General features: G+C 40.7%; 1 protein-coding gene across 2 annotated transcripts in view; it reads right to left on the bottom strand.

The window, feature by feature from the left end:
• Positions 1–20,195, bottom strand: part of STAP1 (signal transducing adaptor family member 1) — a 651,304-nt gene that overhangs the window by 158,571 nt on the left and 472,538 nt on the right. For both annotated transcript variants that reach the window (XM_078676250.1, XM_078676251.1), the window contains one exon: positions 732–801. In XM_078676250.1, coding sequence (XP_078532376.1) covers positions 732–801 — 70 coding nt within the window. The remainder of the gene's footprint in view (positions 1–731; positions 802–20,195) is intronic.

Below are 20,195 nucleotides of genomic sequence, written 5' to 3'. Positions count from 1 at the left end.
CTTGCCTATGCCAGGGATTTTCAGGAGTTCTAAGAGCTCAGACCTGTACTCGGCCAGTTCAGGTGTCGCCCATAGGCGCCGCAAAAATAGTAGGGGTCTGCAACCAATTTCCTCTGCCATGGATCTCACCCCTAGATCCAAATGCATGCAATTCACTTAAGCTCTCTGTGCCTAATATTGTAAAATAAAATACAATTTTAAATGCCTGGTTCAAAAATATTAAATCTCACTTGATATACATGCTCTTGTATAATCTTTTAAACCACCCAGAACTGCTCATTAATCTATGGCACTCTTACTGCCTATCTAGATTTGTCAAATATATATATATATATATATATATATATATAGATATATATATATATATATATATATATATATCTATCTATATATATATATATATATATATATATATAGATAGATATATATATATATATATATATATATATATATATATATATATATATATATATATATATATATATATCTGTTCATATACACACTTGGTTTCTGATATCTACGTATTACTGCCTGTTAGGCATTTTTGCCCACAGTATGCAAACAGGAACAAGCTAACACATTTAATTTGCACTTCTACTTACCTCAGTGAATCAGGCATATTTTAATCATTCATAAATTACACATCTGCAGGATATGCAAGACTTTTTGGGAGTAGGTTTTATTTTGTGCATTGCCCCCCAAATGTCTTGCTGTAGTAACAATTAACTCACCGGTCTTTCGAGCTCTATCGTGTATCCTGTGTCTGTTTTCAGCACTCTGTAATGCTTCACAACTGGTGGACTGAAAAATATAAATACAAAATTGTCAGAATTGTTCCACGATAACTTTCATTGTAATATTGACGCTAAACAAGTAACGTTTTACAGTGTGTTGATTTCCTGCCACAAAATGTACTCAAATGATCAAAACCTTTGTGACATCATAGGTCCAGTTGAATGAGGCTCCTGTTGACCTACACTCTGAGAAACTCAATTTACAAAAGTTTCTCACCTATGTCCAGACGGGTGACTGCCAGTTCCAAGCATCTGAGCTGGCAGTAGTAGCTGACTAATCATTAATCTGATTATTCGAATTATAACCATAATTCATTATTAGAATTGTATAATTGCTTCAGAATATAAGTACTATTCGCTTGTATTAAATAAACTCACAAATTCACACCACAACAGAGTTAACACCCTCGAAACAGCTCACATAATCTGAGATTCCCCGTCCAAGAATAGCTAATTGATTTGTTATGGCCTTACGTTTATTTAAAAAGACAGGTTGATATTATGAAGCACGTAGAGTTTCAGATTATCATTTAAAATAATGTCCTTAGCAGCAAGGATCAAACCTTTAGGTTAGGCCCTGGCTTTATTTCACAGTCAACCTATTGGAGTCTGATGAAAATTCTTCTTATATCCTGATATAAAGCATAACAAGACACTAATCCACTCAGAAGCTACAAATACAAAGAAAAACACTTCAAAAGATCCCACGTAGCACCGTTTCAAAATGTAATAGTGTTAAATTGCAGAACTGTAACCCACTTCTTTGCAACAATGGATTGAGTATATCCAGCTAACTCTCCGCTTCAAAAGGTTTTTTAATAAACACGTATCTATCAATTTAGTACACACCAAGCAAATACCAATTATGAAATCCGTCCAACTACATATTTTCACACTAAACTTTAAACTTAGTTTTTTTTTACTTTCAAGTGTTTTGTGAAATTTCATCTGGTCAGTCTAGCCTTTTATTATTAGCAGACATCTTGGATCAAAGAACAACATACAGATGTGATGTGAACATATGAAGAATAGCAATATATATTTTCAGGGAAGAACAGTGCTAGGTAAATCTAGTTCATCCCCTCACAGACAGCATTAGACCCATACTTTACATCATCTAGCATACCAGGACAAAATTTAGAGCCCCCAAAACTGCTTGACAAAAGTAATTCTGGATGTAATCCATTTTGGGCATTTTAAGTGTCACCAGACTTCTTGGTCATGACTCATGGCTCAGAGCAGCTACAATGATTTTCTCAAGCGGTTTGAAGCAGTGTGTAAAAATATGGCCTGTATACTAGTAACTGGAGTAGCACTGCCCTCCCCCCTTTTGTTCTGAAAAGACTTCTTATATACTTCAGAAAAGAGAACTAATTGTGTCTCTAAAGGGAAGATATAAGTATAGTCATTTGCAAAAACAACAATTGATGGACAGAATGCAGAACAATGTCATACATTCACCCCAGTACAGAGATCTGGGCCTAAATCCATCGTTTTTTTGCACTCCACACCACCCCAGGTCAGACATGGCTATATGCAAATCTGCCTTGACCCTGTGCCTCCTGGGAACAGTCCAGCCCAAACTGCCAAGCCATGTCTTTCCTGGACCGGAATCAAGCATCCAAGGACCGGTTTCTGGCTATCAGCCTTCATCAGCCTGGATAGCTTGATTCCAGTGGTGTGGAGAGCATGGGACTCGCGTCTGAGCATACCCATCCCACTCGGGGTGACAAATGCAAAAACAACAATTGATGGACATAATGCGGAACAATGTCATACATTCACCCCAGAACAGAGATCTGGGCCTAAATCCGTCGTTTTTTTGCACTCGACACCACCCCAGGTCAGACATGGCTATATGCAAATCATCCTCGACCCTGTGCCTCATGGGAACAGTCCAGCCCGAACTGCCAAGCCATGTCTTTCCTGGACCGGAATCAAGCATCCAAGGACCGGTTTCTGGCTATCAGCCTTCATCAGCCTGGATAGCTTGACTCCAGTGGTGTGGAGAGCATGGGACTCGCGTCTGAGCATACCCATCCCACTCGGGGTGACAAATGCAAAAACAACATACGTGAGTCCCGTGCTCTCCATGCCACTGGAATCAAGCTATCCAGGCTGAAGAGGGCTGAAAGCCCGAAACCGGTCCTTGGATGCTTGTGTCTAGTCCAGGGAGGACCTGGCTTAGCAGTTCGGGCTGGACTGTTCCCATTGGGCACAGGGTCAAGACTGATTTGCATATAGCTGGGTTCAAACTAGAAAGGCATGGTGAGCAAAAAAACTATGGATTTAGGCCCAGATCTCTGCACTGGGGTGAATGTATGACATTGTTCTGCATTCTGTCCATCACCTGTTGTTTTGCAGAAGTATAGTCATTGACACACTAATTGTGTGTACAACTTATGTTTCTATTTTTAATGCGCCACACCTTACCCAAACACACAATTATGGTGTTCCTCAACCTAAGTTGTATCCTCCTGGAATTAAACTGGGCTAAGGCTTCAGTAGAGTGGATTTGAAAACCTCAGGAAGGGAGGTGAGTCAAGCCAGCATCATCTTGATATATCCATTAAGGTTATGTAGCCTTCAAAGTCCACTAAATGAATGCTAAAAAGGAGCCTGGTAAATATAACAAGGTGTCAGCCCTTTCTCACATGCAACGTAGGTTGATGATAAAGTATGTTTGGCCCATGTCTGCAGTGTCACAGTCGGCAACAATGCCATTCAGAGTAATTTACCTTTGGCATAGATTAAATCAAGCATTCCTCCATCTTTTTTGTTCTTGTCTTAGAGTCAGGGTTTGGGCATCAGGTTAGTTGTTAGAACGTACGTGAGCACTGTGCATACGTGAATGGAGGGCCAGTTGATCTATTTTTCTCCATCCTCATGCAGGATCTGCATTTAATTTCAGGGGATGAGCCACAGACTACACAGTTACCTGCACTGAGGACACCAGTAATGGTGAACTTTGAAAGGGGAGAGGCATAAATACCTGCCTTGAATTGCACTATGCATATGGAACAAACAAGGTCAGCTTCCTCTATGGCAGTCTGAATTGAATCAGTGTTCCAAATAAGCTTCCCCTTCCAGGCAGTGTCTACCCTCCTCAATGTATAACAATAGACAACAAAAAAAGCACAATTTCCTACAAATTGGTTATAAAGTTTATAAAGCGTATTCCTAAAATCCTTTTTCCTATCCAAGCGCTGCGAAAGTAAATAAACATCACAAAAGTCACAGTTAAATATGGTGTAATTCTGCTACAATCACCTCAAAAAACACCCAGAAATGCTTTGTTAGATCTGATTGTAGTCACATGTGTTTATATATTTGCTTTATAGCATGCAGTTCTGGCAAAATACTGAATTCATGTAGGGTAGCGCCTGTCGCATAAATCTAAATACAATTGTATCTCTCCTCATCTTTCGACGAGCAAAAAACGTTGAACATAAATTTTATTATTTTGTTGTTGTTTATAAAACATTCTAGAAAGCTTTTGGATAGCATTGATGTAACAGGCTTGTAAATTATGGAAGTACAACGGTAACTGTTTGACAGGAAAGCCTTAGGCTTGTTTGGTATATTTCTGTAAACAATTCAGTTAAACGTTTCACAACTTCCCTATCAATGAGCTGAGCTAATGTGACCAGCCTCAAATTTACTGTCACACTGTTTGTTGGTAATATTTTAAAACTTCCCCTAGAACAACATTGTGGTGTGTGTGTGTTTACACTTAACTTTATCAGGTGAACAATTACCTAATTTAAAATGTTTTACATTAAACGAAAAGTATGTATTAATTGAAAATTAATTAATAATGCCATTGATACCACGCAGAATACCCAATCGATCTCTTGGTGCTGGTCATTAAGTGCCCTCTAGAATAAGTGGGATTTTAGTACTTTCTGCAAGACATTTAGAGATAACTCTACTCTCAGTGTCTAGATAAGGGAGTTTCAAGAAGAGCCCCATAAGCGGAGAGAGACAATCCTCCTCAGTTTATTTTATGCTAGGTATCGGCATTTGTAGTCGGTCTTTAAACAGGCCTGGGCGTAGTTCGTGGAGTTTCGCTATGCAGAACTCCCTGAAGTGACAAAAAACTATGCAGAGTTCCGCAAGTGGCGGAGTGCAGTGCGAACTGCCGTTCGTTTAAAATGTTTTACATTAAACGAAAAGTGTGTATTAATTGAAAATTAATTAATAATGCCATTGATACCACGCAGAATACCCAATCGATCTCTTGGTGCTGGTCATTACGTGCCATCTAGAATAAGTGGGATTTTAGTACTTTCTGCAAGACATTTAGAGATAACTCTACTCTCAGTGTCTAGATAAGGGAGTTTCAAGAAGAGCCCCATAAGCGGAGAGGGACAATCCTCCTCAGTTTATTTTATGCTAGGTATCGGCATTTGTAGTCGGTCTTTAAACAGGCCAGGGCGTAGTTTGGGGAGTTTCGCTATACAGAACTCCCTGAAGTGACAAAAAAACTACGCAGAGTTCCGCAAGTGGCGCAGTGCAGTGCGAACTGCCGTTCGTGATGATCTTCCTGCCGCTCAAGTAGAAATTCTACCCGAGTGGCAGCTCGCACTCGCCAACTTACTGTTCGCGAGCGGGGAAAAAACTCTGCTGCACTACATGGAGCAGAGTGTTCTGCACTCTGCGAGCAATGCGGAGCACGAATGCAGAAAACTCTGCAAACTCTGTGAACGGAGCAGAGTTCACCGCCTAGACCTATTGCTCCTTGGATGACACTTAGGCAGTTTGTTCTCAAAATATTTGAGAGCCATCTTATTGAAACATTTAAAATTAATACATCATAGTTTGAACCTGATCCTCCCAAAAACCAGTGCTATTGTCTATGAATTCGAAACACATTATCTCTCGTTTGAGCCGCCGATCAGATGTAATGTAGAATTCTGAGTCCTTTCGGGACACTGAATATGAATGGCTGGCAGGACAATGTACAGACTGAGCAGTTTTCGATTTTCAAGGTTTAGCTGCACCCGCTGCCATGCCATGTACGTTTAGGAGATCGTAAAGTTTGAATAAGTACAAAAAGTATACATTTGTAGAAATATATATAGGTAATTGTGAATATTAGGACCTTCAGTGTTCGATTCACATGTTGTTAAATCTAGATTTTTTTGTTTTTCAACCAAGGGATGAGCAAAATGGTCAGTTTAGATTGAACCGCAATTCTAAATAAGGTTTAGCTGCACCCGCTGCCATGCCATGTAAGTTTAGGAGATCGCAAAGTTTGAATAAGTACAAAAAGTATACATTTGTAGAAATATATAGAGGTAATTGTGAATATTAGGACCTTCAGTGTTCGATTCACATGTTGTTAAATCTAGATTTTTTTGTTTTTCAACCAAGGGATGAGCAAAATGGTCAGTTTAGATTGAACCGCAATTCTAAATAAGGTAAGCTCAGTTTCAGTGTTTTTGTTGTGCTGGGAACTAAACCCATCATCTTTGATTCGAGCTCCTGCAGCTGTTCACAGAGGATACAAATCATCTCTTTGTATTGTACCCACTTGATGTACACCCACATGGCATCTCCGTTTGACTGAACTGCTACTTCTGATATGTAAAGATTTCCAATAAAGGGGCAAAGTAAAAGATAAAATGGATTACTCGTTGACAACGGAAACCCCCGAGGAGCCCTCACAATTAGGGGATTCTTGCTGAGAAAGGAACAGAGTCAACATTTGCTGCAGTTGTGACTGCATAAAGAACTTAAGGCATTGCAGAAAATCATGTTCCACCTGAGCTGTGAGGCTTCTTTGCTCAGTAAGAGAGTAATTTCCTCCTTATTAAAGTCCAGCACGACCAGTAGGCTGCCCGCACCATCATCATCTGAGAATCTTAAGGCATCATCCAAAACCCAACCTGTTTGTTTCCTTCTGGATGGTTTGCAGAGAACGATACACTGTGTGGATCACAACTGACGCTGCCCAAAGGACTCCAACATCACACTTGATGTGTTCCTAAGGACTTTTTAATGTAAATTCTCTACTTCCGCATCGAATAATATAAATTGAAGGTACAGCAATGTATCATTAGGAATGATCAAGGAAAGGTCGAACCATAGATTTTCACAGCATGCACACACCTTAGATGTCGCTGGGTTGGTCAGGGACTGTAGATTGATAGCTCCACTCAAATCCATTCAGTGATTTTAATGACGAGGCGGGTATGTTTTACCTCAGGAATGTGCTCTGATTTGCAGGTGTTGAAAGAGAGTAGGATCTGCTTACTATGGTTACCCCCACTTTTTGCTGTGTTTCACTGGTTTATCAACTTTAGTCTGGCTGTGGCCCTGCTAACCAGGACCCCAGTCTAGCTGTTCTCTCTCTAAATTGATTGCACGTACATTAGGTAAACTCCAGATTGGTTACTGGGTTACCCTTGTGAGTCTCTAGTATATGGTACCTTAGGTACCAAGGGCATAGATACCCCAGAGGCCTACCAGGGGCTGAAGCACGTATTATGCCACCCCTGGGAAGCCTTTCACAATGGCACCACAGATCTGCACTTGCAGCCTGGGTAAGGTGGTGTAAGCACCCCTTACTTAGATATAGTATACCTATATCTACCATTTAAAACAGACACATATAAACCAATAAGTCACTCCTATGGCAGGCCTTGACAATCCTGAAGGCAGAGTGCTTGGTTTTGTGTGAGAGGGTGCCCTAGCATGAGCTGAGCCCATCTGCAGCTTTCGGAATCCATTCCTTATAGACGTTCTGTGATATGTTCATACCATATACTCTTAAGTGCATTATAATTATAATCATCGCGGTTAATGCTAACTTTGGAATGGCTTTATCAAAACATGTTGCGTTTGGTGTCAAACACTTTGACACTTTGGAATACCCCCCCCCCCGCCAGTTCTGGTGGCGGGGGTAGCATTCCACCCTTCTAGAGGGAGAAGACATGTACACACTTACTTTCCCGGTAATAGTTTTAAAGAGCCCCAGCATCACAAAATGGATGCTGCTGCTACAGACATGAGTCTGACCTTCTGCTGCTGGACGAAACTCTGGCAGGGGAGGCCTGGACAATAGGTTTCCTAGCACCTCCCCAGACAGGCTTTAGTGTATTGGGTCAGGGTTGGTTGCATTCAGTGAATGCTTTACAGACAATGCCTGGAGCACACAAGGTGTCCCTGTGCATTTGCCAGTTCAATCCGGTTGCTGGGGCACTCAGCCCCAGCTCAGGCGCAAAACTGGACAAAGGGGAAGGAGTGTAACCACTCCCTCCCCAGGTCCTCCCATAGGTGGGACTCTAGAGTTAGTCCAACCCCTAAACTTGGTATAAGTATAGGAACCCAGGCCCTAGGACTTTAGATTACCCTGGACGAAATCTCCCTTGGGGTCAAGGAGTGACGCCCCTGTTCAAACAGGCACCAAAGAAGCATCTTGCCGGTCTACAATTCGAGGCTCCCGCTGGATCCCGAAGAATCTGCAACACAGGACATGGACTTCCAGACATCTCCGAGGCTGACACGAGTCCTCAGCAAAGCTGAGACCTGTAGCTATCACAAGAGACGTGGGACCGGAACTCCTGGACATCCTGAACATTTGCTAGCGCATCAACTTCCCGAGCTTTCCCAAAGTTGTGCATTGGGCTACTTGTAGTCCAAGCCCTGAGCACCTTTTGCATCGAAGATTGTGAGCCTACACTCCACGAGTGTTCCGTGGGCTCGCTTTTGGCATTTCTGCTCCAGGCTCCTTCGCGATCCCTAGTCCATGGACTAGTGGGTCCCCACAAAGGTAAATCCTTTGGTTTGTGGGCTTTCATGGTTGCTCCAGACACGCCCTGACTCCCCTCCAAAGGATGAGTGCCTCAGACCTTGCTGGTCTGCACTGAAGCCAATCTTGTCATCTTGTGTGGGTTGCTGTTGCCAAGGCTTGTTGGGTCGAATCTAGATACCGACACTGTAGCACTCGGCATCCGACGTGGGACAGCCTGAATCCAACTCCTGGTTGTCGTCGATACCTCCTGGTCCTCGTGGCTGAAGAGTCAAGCTTCACCTACATCACCTTAAAGCACCTGACATCGGCTGGCATCATCTTGTCGCCTTCTGGTCACTGGCTAGTGACCCAGACTCACTCTGTCCCCTCTGCTTTCAGGTTATTCAGATCTCTGATCCACCCTTGGATCCATCTGAACACTTTTCCTCTGGTCGCCTGCAGCACTTCTTGGCAGCGCTCCATTGAAAACGATTCCCTGGGTGAGGTAACACGAGTACTTTGGTGTTCCCATGGGTCTTGACTCTCGAAGTGTCCAGTATTGAAAGGGTTTTACAATAGTCCACTCCTAAGTGTCCTTATTCTTAAAAAATTTTAATTTTAACTTTCGCCATAGAAGTCAATGGTGATTCGCTGCTGTGTCTAGACACTGCACGCGTCCCCCGTGGGTCTCCTGCGTCCCTACCTTGGGTGGTTCCTGGTTGCCCCAGCGGTTCTACAGGCCCTAGGCCTAACTTCTATCTCTCATTTGGTTCTTATACCACTTTCTTAGTATATGGTTTGTGAGGCCCGTAGGGCAAAACGTATACTGTGCTAATTTACTGTGTGCTATTTAAGTCCTTGTATTGTACTTTTGCCTCTATCCTCATAAAGAGACTAGAGGGGTGTGTTTAGAATAAATACATATATTTTATATATATACCTGGTGTGGTTCTCCTTTCACTTGATCATTCAGGGGATTATAGACTGTTAAAACAAGCTGCTTTACATTCCTTCAAGATTTAGCCTGAAGGCTGCGCTCTCCACAGCCACCACTAGGATAGCCTATAAAGGTTGTCTTAAACCTACCATCAATAAGGGTTGTTTGGACTGGTGCAAGGTGCCCACTAGAATAGTGGAAATCATATGCCAGGCCAACTTCTCACAGTTAGTATACAGTAATCACACCTTTTAGGTGGTTTAAACAGCATGCTACTAATAAAGACAAAAATTGCAAAGTCTGTTTTATTTGGTTTATACAGTTATGTCTTTTGGTGCTGAAATGTGTTTGCATTTGTTTTAATCTATATGCCTTTTCAACCTGAACATACTTATAAAAGGTAAAGGAAGTGCACTTAGAGATGATACGCTTTACATATGGCAAAAGCTGAGCACAAAGTTATGTCTTCACCATGTAGCTTGCCAATGTCGCCCATGCAAAAGTGATGCAAATACACATGTTCTCCATGTTTGCCAAATGCAAACAACAACATGTACACATAAATCCTATTCAGGTTATGTGAATGGACTTCTTAATTTCCTTTTGTTCATATTCCGAATACTCCTAATACAATCCCATCTGCAGAATACACTAACAATGCAACTGGAATATGTATAGCTGGTCGCATTCTATTTGGTTTCGTAAAATTAAATTAGAATTTTGTACAGTAACTTAATATGCTGCAGCCTTTAAAACTACGTATCTTGACGCTTCTTTAGTATACCATCCTTTACAAAATATGAACAGGAACTTCTAGACTACCATCACTCACAGCTTAACTGCCCAACCATTAATGGGAAATCCACCCAACCACAAAACACTCAACATCTAATGACAAGGGTGTTCTGGATATTTCCAGTGCATATGGATGTTACTAGGGGTTGCCAATGGGAGAAGCTTCTTCCCGGCATGCACTCTGCTGCTCATGACACTGCCCTTACTTCACAGGCCTTAACCCCTTAAGTGCTGCCGTCGGCCAACGGTCGTCACGGGCACTACCCCCCCAGTGCTGCGTGCGACCGTTGGACGTCCATTCAGCACTAGTTCCAATGGACAGCGCAGCACTGGGGAAGTATTTACAACGCTCCTAAGGTGTTAAGGGTCATGAAGGCAGTGATAGAAAGAGAGGAGCAGCAGGGCTCAATGAGCTTTGATTAATTTCTGTAGTTTCCACACACTGCCCTTATATTAGCCTTTCACCAGGAAGTTTGAGTCTATAAAAGGGATAAAGGTGGCCCATAAGGCCAAAACTGTGATGAAATGAGTGGGCGGCCAAAAGTTGTCTGATGTCATTTCTACTACCCCAGGAATTTTGCTGAATCAATGTTCATTAAAGTGGCTGGCTCTTAAAATTGAACATTTTAATTATGTGCTCACCGAAGGCTGCCAAGGTGGGATTCCCTGAGTAGGTGGGCCTCCATACGCCATAGGTTTAACAATAATAGCCATACAAAGTAACTTTTGTTAATGGCCCATTAACGACTAAGAATGCTTCTGGCTACCAAATTCCTGGTAACTGTATGCAGAGCAAAGAGTCTTTCTATAGTTTTAAAATACTATAAATATGAATTTTGCTTATTGGGTGTACCAACTAAAACCTTTGAATACACCATAATTTTGCCTGCCACAGAGTACCAGCCTAAGAACCAAGTGTGGGGAGGCAAGAGCTTTGGCGATGGGTATGATGCTACACGTGGAATTAGGAAAACCTGTTAACAGACCTTTTCTCCTTCCAATTTGGTGCAATTTATCATCAAGCATTATTATTTTTTGTTAAACTGATTTTATTGGTTTTATTTCTCTGTGCATCAGTGTATTACATAGTCATAAGGTACATTGTATAATTGAACATTAGTTTTCTAACATTTTGTTTTGTACCTTTGCTATACAATCAAGTCATTCATATTCTCAAGTAATAATACACTAGTAACAAACAAACACAGTTCCCTTCTCCCTCCCCCGAGTCACCTATTATTGACTCTTCCTGGATCATCAAGCATTATATCTGTGGTGTCACTTAGGTTACAAACAGTGGGATTTACAAAAGTTATGTAATGTTGCCATGGTGGTATGACTGCGCCCTTTTCAACATAGATATCGTTTAGGAATTCTAACAAAGCTGAATTACTCATTAATTCCCTAAGTTAGGAGTTTCTTCTAATTTGTTAATCAATAAAGTAAGCAAACAACTACCAGTATGTAATGAAGGCATTGATGGGGTGAAAATAGATGTGATCAAACCAGGAAAATGCCCATTGTAAAGATCATTCTCCAGTCTGATATACAATATAAGAACTTTATTTATATTGAGATAAACCGCAGAGGATGTATTGTTTCTTTAAAAGGAAAACTGATTTATATGGAGGATGATGTGAAAATCAGTCAGTATTTTAGGTTTTAGATCTTTTTATTATCAATTGAAAGAGGAGGAGATAGAAAAGCAGCCCACCTACATACACTGGCCGGTGGTGTTTCAGTTAACTGTAGGGCATATATGTATCATAGGAGGGGAGGACTCAAAAGCGATAAAGGCAGAAGGGGAAGACAACAAGGCTACTGGATGTAGAAAGGGGAACAATACCTTTAAAGACAGTATTTTATGAGGCACCTTCAACAGTGTCTTTTTACCATTTTGTTTTTACAAAGAACCTTTTGAAGTTTAGACACTATCTGTTGGTTCACGCATAATCCTTGCATAAGTGCCAACCACAAAGAAGGCATTTTACAAGGTTCAAGTTCAAGTTTTTTATTTATTTGATTCAGACCTCAACTGAGGTCAACAAATAACATTACATAATATAAAATAGTTGTACTTATACTTTTAGAAATGCTTTAAAACTCTTATAGGCATAGTAAATTAAAGTTAGGGAATAAAATACAAGAATATTTGCTGTTAGATTGATACAATTTTAAAACAGCTCTACAAAACTCTTTAAAAACTTAAATTATAGCAGACAAATTCATTTGCGGGAGACCTACACAGCGTAATTAAATCTTGAGTTAAGGTCACATTATGTCTGGTGTGGATAGGTTTTATAAAATGTTGCTGAGCCTCTACTAAAGATGGATTTGGACAGGTTAAAAATATGTGGTAGAGGTCTTGTACTCCACCGTTACACAAGTCACAAATACCCATGGTATGTTCATAGGAGTTCCATCTGGAGGAATAAACTTTTAAACAGAGAATTCCTAGGTGCAGAAGAAGAATACAGTGTCTTACTCTATGTTCTAACTGAAACTGTAAATAGTCTCAGGAGTTTTATACAGTATATTTTTCGCAATTGTTTATAATACTTTAATTGGGTACAGTGCTCCTTATCTATTACAAAGCTTATTCTCTGCATCATATGTTTTAAAAAGAGCTTCAGATGCGCTGGAGACCAAGCCTGCAAAAGTGCTACAGTGCATTGTGATGCCTCAAGGACTCCTTTAAAGTTCCTATTGAAACTATGCGGTACCGATTCTTCTCTAAGGCCCACATGCATCAACATGGCCATTTGCGATTCCTTATTAGCGAAAAATAAGGAATCACTAATAAGGAATCGCAAATGGCTATGCATGAAGAAATTGCTAAATAAATTGCGATTTCTTAAAATTCCTTAATTGCGACTCGCAATTAAGGAATAGCTCCCCATTCATTCCTATGGGCCTAGAGGCCCATAGGAATGAATGGGAAGACATTCTCATTTTGCGATTCGCAATTTGCGAATCGCAAATTGAGAATGCGATTTCAAGGATGCAGGTGTGTCCAAAGGACACCCTGTTGCACCCCTGAAATCAATTTGTGCACATATGTTGTGCACACACATGCCCTAAGGGCATGTGTTTGCACAACATGAAACACAAAAGTGCATTTTTCAAAGTTTTCGCAAATTACCATGAGGTTCAACCTCATGGTAATTTGCTTCCCCTAAGTGCGAATTCGCTATTTTTTAAAGTTTCATGCATTGCATTTAAGGAATCTCAATTTGAGATTCCTTAAATGCAATCGCAATTTAAGGAATCGCAATCTTGCGATTTCTTAAATTGCGAACAATACAGAAATTGTGATGCATCCCAAATAATGAAATTGCATTAGCAAACGGCCGAATTTTGCGATTCGCACCCTTTGCGAATGCAATTTTCATTGATGCGTGTGTCCCATAAAGTCTCTAATTTTAATCTGTGTCTTAGGGTGCCAGGAGCAGTGTGTAGGAGGTTAAAAGCCCACCGTATAATATTGGAAACAGCTTGAGCATATATGCTCATTAAAAGAAAGCTTGAGACGTAAGGCTTGTACGGGGACTGTTGGGTGACTTTTAACAGTTTCCGTAGGATAATCCCTTCTTTCATTTTTATTGGGTGCCAGGTTTTAATCTGTACATATTCCAAGGCATCAAATAAAATGGGTGGGCTTTTCATACTGTAGACCTCCAGCAGGGATTTAAAGTGTCTATTCCCAGTTGAGCAATAGAATCTCTGCAAGGCCCCAGCATGGGCGTCTGCCTTTCGCCCGAGGTAAGTTGGTAGGAAGCATTTTGAAGGTTATACGAAAAGATTTGACCCAAATAAACATATTCTTTTACTATCTCAATCGATTTAGCTCCCAGTGTCCAGGTGAAAGGCAGACATTTCCTTCTTCCTCTAAAAGGTAACATTTTAGTCTTAGAGATGTTAGGGACCAAGAAGTTTTCTTTTGCGTATCTATTCAGTTTGATATAATTTATTTGCAGGCCAATTGGGGTAAGATCGAATACAACCATGTCATCTGCATACATTAGGCTATGGATATCATTTTGTGCTAGTTTTGGAGGAAAATTATTAGGTTGAGTAAAATACCCTGGTAGTTGCTTATGTAAATGGAAAATAGCAAGGGCGCGCGAAGGCATCCTTGTTTCAGACCATTCGTCGTGGGAATTGAACTAGTTAGGCCCCTTTCTCCCCCATTTGGACTCTACCCCATGTTGCTGTATGCAAAGAAATGATAATTGGAAGGAGATCATGGAGAATCCCTAAACTCTCTAGCTTTTTCCATAACCTTGGCCTATCCACGCTATCAAAAGCAGTTGAAAAGTCAATAAAATCGCAATAAACTATTTGAGATTTTAGCACTCAGTACTTATCAAGGACAGTCTGGAGGATAGCAATATTGTCCGTAACCGAATGTTTTGGGCAGAAGCCAGCCTGTGTCGTAGGAATCACATCATTCAAGAATGCCCAGTCTTTTAGGTGGTCCAATAAACATGCTGCAAAGTTTTTTCCAGTGGCATCTAGGAGGGCGATTTGTCTATTGTTAATTGGATTTGATCTAGCCTTTTTTTAAAAGAGTGACCATGAAGCTCCCTCGCCAGATTTTGGTATGTTCCCAGTGTCAAGACAGTATTGAAAAAGAGGGGTTAAAAATTTGCTCCAGTCTTCAGGGTTTAATTGGAGGACTTTGATCGGGATGTTATCTGGACCCACTGCTGCAGATGAATTGACAGATTTAATAAAAGCAGCGATCTGCTTAGATGAAATGGCTAACATGTCCTGATCAGATCGGCCCTTTTGACCAAGGAACAGGCTGGGTAAGGCTTGGCTTTGATTGTTAGATTTATATAATTTTATAATTGTTTTTTTTCCCATGCGGATGATGGAACTGGTGATGCTTGGTGTTATATCCTAAGGTTTACATGTATATGTGAATCAGCCTAGGTCCTCCTAGCTGCTCAGCCAGAGTGAGAGATGGTGACGGAGCCTTGCGCTGCACGCCTTATATGTTTGTTTGTGTGTAAGTCGCCCTGCACCTCACATGTTGTTCTGTGTAAGTCGCCCTGCGCCTCAGATGTTGTTGTGTGTAAGTCGCCCTGCGCCTCACGTGTTGTCCTGTGTAAGTCGTCCTGCGCTTCAGGTGTTGTTGTGTGTAAGTCGCCCTGCGCGTCACATGTTGTACTGTGTAAGTTGCCCCGCGCTTCAGTTGTTGTTGTGTGTAAGTCGCCCTGCGCCTCACTGTGTGTACCCTCTATGTGGTCCATAGTGTGGTACACGTGTATTTGTAGTGTTGGTTCACCCTTGTTGTCTGTTTCTGGCCTCGGGTGTTTGTCGTGGTGTGTGTGCATCCTTCACTACATCTCTTTCTTTTGTGTTATTGGGAAAGGATGGGGTTATTGCTAGTTTCAAATGTAATATTGCTGTTTTTCCTTCCCAATTTGACATTGTTTGATGGTTTATATCTAATTATTCCTAACAATTTTCATGAGGGAGGATGGGGGATTTTGATGCATGTTTTTAATATGTCGTATTATGCCCATCTTTTCTTGTTTGCTTTGTTCTATCTTTGGTGATGTTTTGAATTTATTCTCATCCCTTAGTTATGAACATTATCACCTTTTTGTGTATAGTTCTTTTCTTTTAAAATTGTAAGTTTTGTTTTCATTTTTAAAAGGAAAGGGATAATGTTATATCCTAAGGTTTACATGTATATGTGAATCAGCCTAGGTCCTCCTAGTTGCTCAGCCAGAGTGAGAGATGGTGACGGAATGTTGGTGTGACTGTGATGAATGGAATGCCTGGGTGCCTGTGTGGATGAGTGGTGGCAGTTGGAGATGGGCTGAGCAGCTAGGTAGGCTGCTCCTGGTGGGGCTGGCGTAGGAGATATTGGAGCTGGGTTAAGAGCTGTTACATGGCTGATCCTTGTTTGATCCTACAAGACATGGATTAATAAAGAAGACTTTAAGAACTTACAACCTGGCTACCAGTTTCTTCCTATACAAAGTACAACACTTGGGTTGACTTTCTTATCCCCATTTGTGTTTTCCAAAGTGAGATGTTGAGATTATGCTTGACAGTGGTTGTGAGGAACACTGGATAGTATTGTGATCAAGGAGGAGAGTCCATATGGATAAACAACTAGAGCAAACTATCAAAATGATGCTGCATTGCACGGTTTCAGAAGGAGAATTACTCTTCCAGAAATGTTCAGAAAAGCAGCAACACCAAACTGAATGAATGAATAATATTTTAAGCATACACAATCTATGAAACCGTCATAACAAGGTAGACAAAAGGGTAAATACTAATGTCCAGCCCATATTTAAAAATGTTTTAAAATCATAAAAAATCATTCTCTTCGGTCAAATTATCCCCGTATTTAAGTTATCAAAGATTTCCATTCCCACCTCCTAATAGTTTAAGTAAAAAATGTCATTGTCTGTCCCGTTTGTTTTGGCGAAGTACCCCTGAAACAAAACAAAATTGCCTTAATGTTGTTCTTATCCCTTCCAGTTTAAAACAATTGTTTCAGGAAATTCTTACAAACATTGGATAATTTGTGACAAAAAAATAATGTGAGTTGCGAAGACTGCATGGGCTATTTATTCATTGGGGGTTTCTTCATCGTGCATCAAACGGATAAAAAAGTAAATAGAGGAGTCTAAAGTGTAAGAAAGATATGTTTGCCTTCTGTTCAAGCTGAAGTCTAAGTATGGTCGCCTTTGGATTGTAAAGGATTCCAGAGTGTATATGGAGTTTTTATATTGTGGCACCGTGCCAATGTCTAAGAGGCAGATGAATGTTTTAATTTCCTGTTTTAGCAGTAACATACAAGTGACTTTGTTCATTGTGTGCACCTTATTTATACAGTTGGAAGATTGTACTTTCCAAAATATCTTTAACACAAAGTTCTGCCACCAGCAATTTACAGTGTGATTTCGAAAATTCTATATTAACATAAAATCCTATTGTGTTATTCACTGCCCCTTGACTGTCTATGCAGTAGTTATTATGAATTCAACATTAGTCCAAGTTCTAATCTTATTAGACTTTGCGGTGTATCTTTTCCTAGGTCAAATATCTTTCTAATACTCCTCATGAACACAGTTTTTACTTTCCTGATAATTTCAGATGGTCAACAAGCTAAACCATATGTACAAAATGGAACCAGTTAACGTGGTGCTGAGGGTGCCCCCACCTTATTTTAATGCAAAGCTTTTATTGCTCCTGAAATTGCCACCAATTTCTGATGCAGATATTCCACATAGGCGTTCCAGTTTAGTTTGCTATTGAATGTCATCCCAAGGTCTGAATAAATAGTCACCTGCCCAACTTTATCCAGTCCAACAAACCAGCTGTATCAAGGGTTTGATAGCCAAATGGCATAACTTTTGTTTTATTGATGTTAATCTGCAGGTCGTTATCCAAGTTACAGGTGTAGTCTAGTCAGTTGATTTTGAAGGCCACATTGAGTGGCTGATAAAATGACTAGGTCATCTGCGTATGTCAAGAATTCTATTTTGGTGTTTGCCAATTTGGGGGGGTTCTCCCCTATCTTGTTGCAGCACCCGTGCAAGGTCTGAAAGATATAAACTAAACAATATCAGGGCTAAAATACGACCTTTTTTAAGCCTAATATAGGGGTTAATTTTTGGAGTCGATCCTCTGCCATTGGAGAGCTTCATCTTCACCCACATGTTGCTGTAGATATCAATTATGAGTGTTAGCAGACTGTTTTCAGTTCCCAAGGAATCCAATTTTGTCCACAGTTTTCTCTATTTACTGGATCAGTAGGAGCTGAGAAGTCGATGGAACATACAAACAGATTTTTGTCTTATGCTCTTACTCCTTTCTGAGCTAAATTAGAGAGAGACAAAATGTTATCAGTGGTGGAACAAGTTCTTCGGAAGCCTGATTGATGGAACTTTAGCCTCCAGGCATCTTCTGCCCATTTCTGGACATGAGTTAATCAATGTTTTGCAAAGATTTCCGCTTCTGCAACAGGCCCTGTTTGTAGATCCGTTGCATAATTGAGCACTTCCAGAAGAGCAGAACACACCCAGTGTAGATCACTAAGGTAAATACAGTATACACTAGCACATTCCAGGCTTCCGAATCTAATTTAATTACTGGCATAGGCAAGCCATTTGGGTCAGGGGCCCTAGAGTTGTTACATTCGCCAATTATCCATTTGGTCTCCTGATGTGAGATGACATAACTAGTCGGTACCCTGTAGTTGTCGGGGGCCATGAATTTAATATTGGCCATCTGTAAAGCATTGCTAGGTGTTCTTTACAGAACTTGTATGGGATGCGGTAATCTCCCCCTATTCTGATTGTGTTACTTCCAGACCCTACTTGTCTCAAGAACTTCCTTGCATGTTTTGTGCGTTTTGCATCTAGATTCAGTTCAATTCATAGTTGTTCCTGATGGCTTCTCTTAATGTTGTAGATTTCTATTTTCAGCCTTTTTTTAAAATCTGTTTTACGGGCTGAGAGTTATCCGGGCTGGGTGCCATCTTATTCTTCTGGCATTTTTTTTAGCTATCAACACTTTTTCCTGGTATGGCCTTAGCTGCTTCCTTGGGTAAGGAAGGCTTTGGGAATTGAATGACAGAATATCGAATATGTCCCCAAGAAGATTAGTGCACTTCTGGAAGTCCAGGACTTGAGTGCATGTCACCAGCCGCAAGTGGTGGGGCCGGGTGGGGGGGATTTCGACAAACGATGACGAGGGGAAATTAAATAAATAATTACTCTTCCCTTGATTTCCTCCATTGAAATCCCCCCCCTCCCCCCGACGGCCCCACTGCCCCACTGCTGTTACCTGTGCGGGCCATGGCTGCTTGTCACTATTTTAGGCCCTTTCATAGTAGCCTTATACAAAGGTTGAAGTCATATATCCTCTAATTGTTTGTTCAAGGATTAGGACCATACGATGTGTTCCCCCGAATTTACTACAAATTGTTTGCCTGATAGTTTTTTTTATACAAATTAACTCTGATATTTTTAGGTAATGTTGTATGATGCGGGTTGTGATTGTTTTCAGTTCTCAGTATAATTTGGTATACGTTTATTTTATGGAAGTCTGCTAAATGTGTAATCAATTGTTGATATTAGCCCCTTGTACTGAAAGTAGCTTGTGCTTATTGGTTCTTTAAAGCTCTTCTGTTTAAATGATGACGCCCTATTTCAAATACGGTGGAGCTAATTAATTTTGCTGACCGTTTCATTTTAGTTTTCCTAAAAACTGCTTAGGAACTTTTGAAAGTTTGATCAGTGGAAAGTGTGTCTTCCTCTCCTTGGTGTACTAATGTATTATTAAAGTCGCTGTTTAAGAGCAATGTAACATGTGCCTTTAGATCAATCGCCGTTTCCACCTGATTACACAAAGCATTTTTTTCTTTCCTCTGTTTGCCAAATGTGGGGAAATATAGACGTTGATCACGCATAGCCGAACATAAGAGTTAAATATATAATTTGTGCAGCCATTAACTTTCTTGCACTCGTGAGAACTTGGTAACTATTTCTACCTTCTTCTGATTTTAATAGGATTGCAAGACCACCACTTTGTCTCCCCTTTGTTTCTTTTATAGCTGGAACGTCTACAGTAATATGGGGGGGCATGAGAACCTTAGGGAATTGACGGTGTCTGAAAACTCTTTCTTAAGGAACTTAATTAAATTACCTCAGAGCACCCCCCTGATCCCTCTGTTTTATGATCTAGGGCTGTCTCCAATAGCTATCATTGCATCCCTACGTCCAGTACTTTACTGGAGGCGGATCTGGACCACACCAGAATTGGCCACCTACACTCGGGGATTGCTGGACATAATTACTAGTGGCAACACCCACAAAATCAAATGGCTAATGCATATACGGGGTGTGCTATGTGAACTAGGCCTCAAAGAATTATGGGAGAATCCAGTCAATGCTAA

This window comes from Lissotriton helveticus, chromosome 2_1 (genome assembly GCF_964261635.1).
Source record: "Lissotriton helveticus chromosome 2_1, aLisHel1.1, whole genome shotgun sequence".
NCBI lineage: Eukaryota > Metazoa > Chordata > Amphibia > Caudata > Salamandridae > Lissotriton > Lissotriton helveticus.
This window is presented reverse-complemented; position numbering and strand designations above follow the sequence as displayed.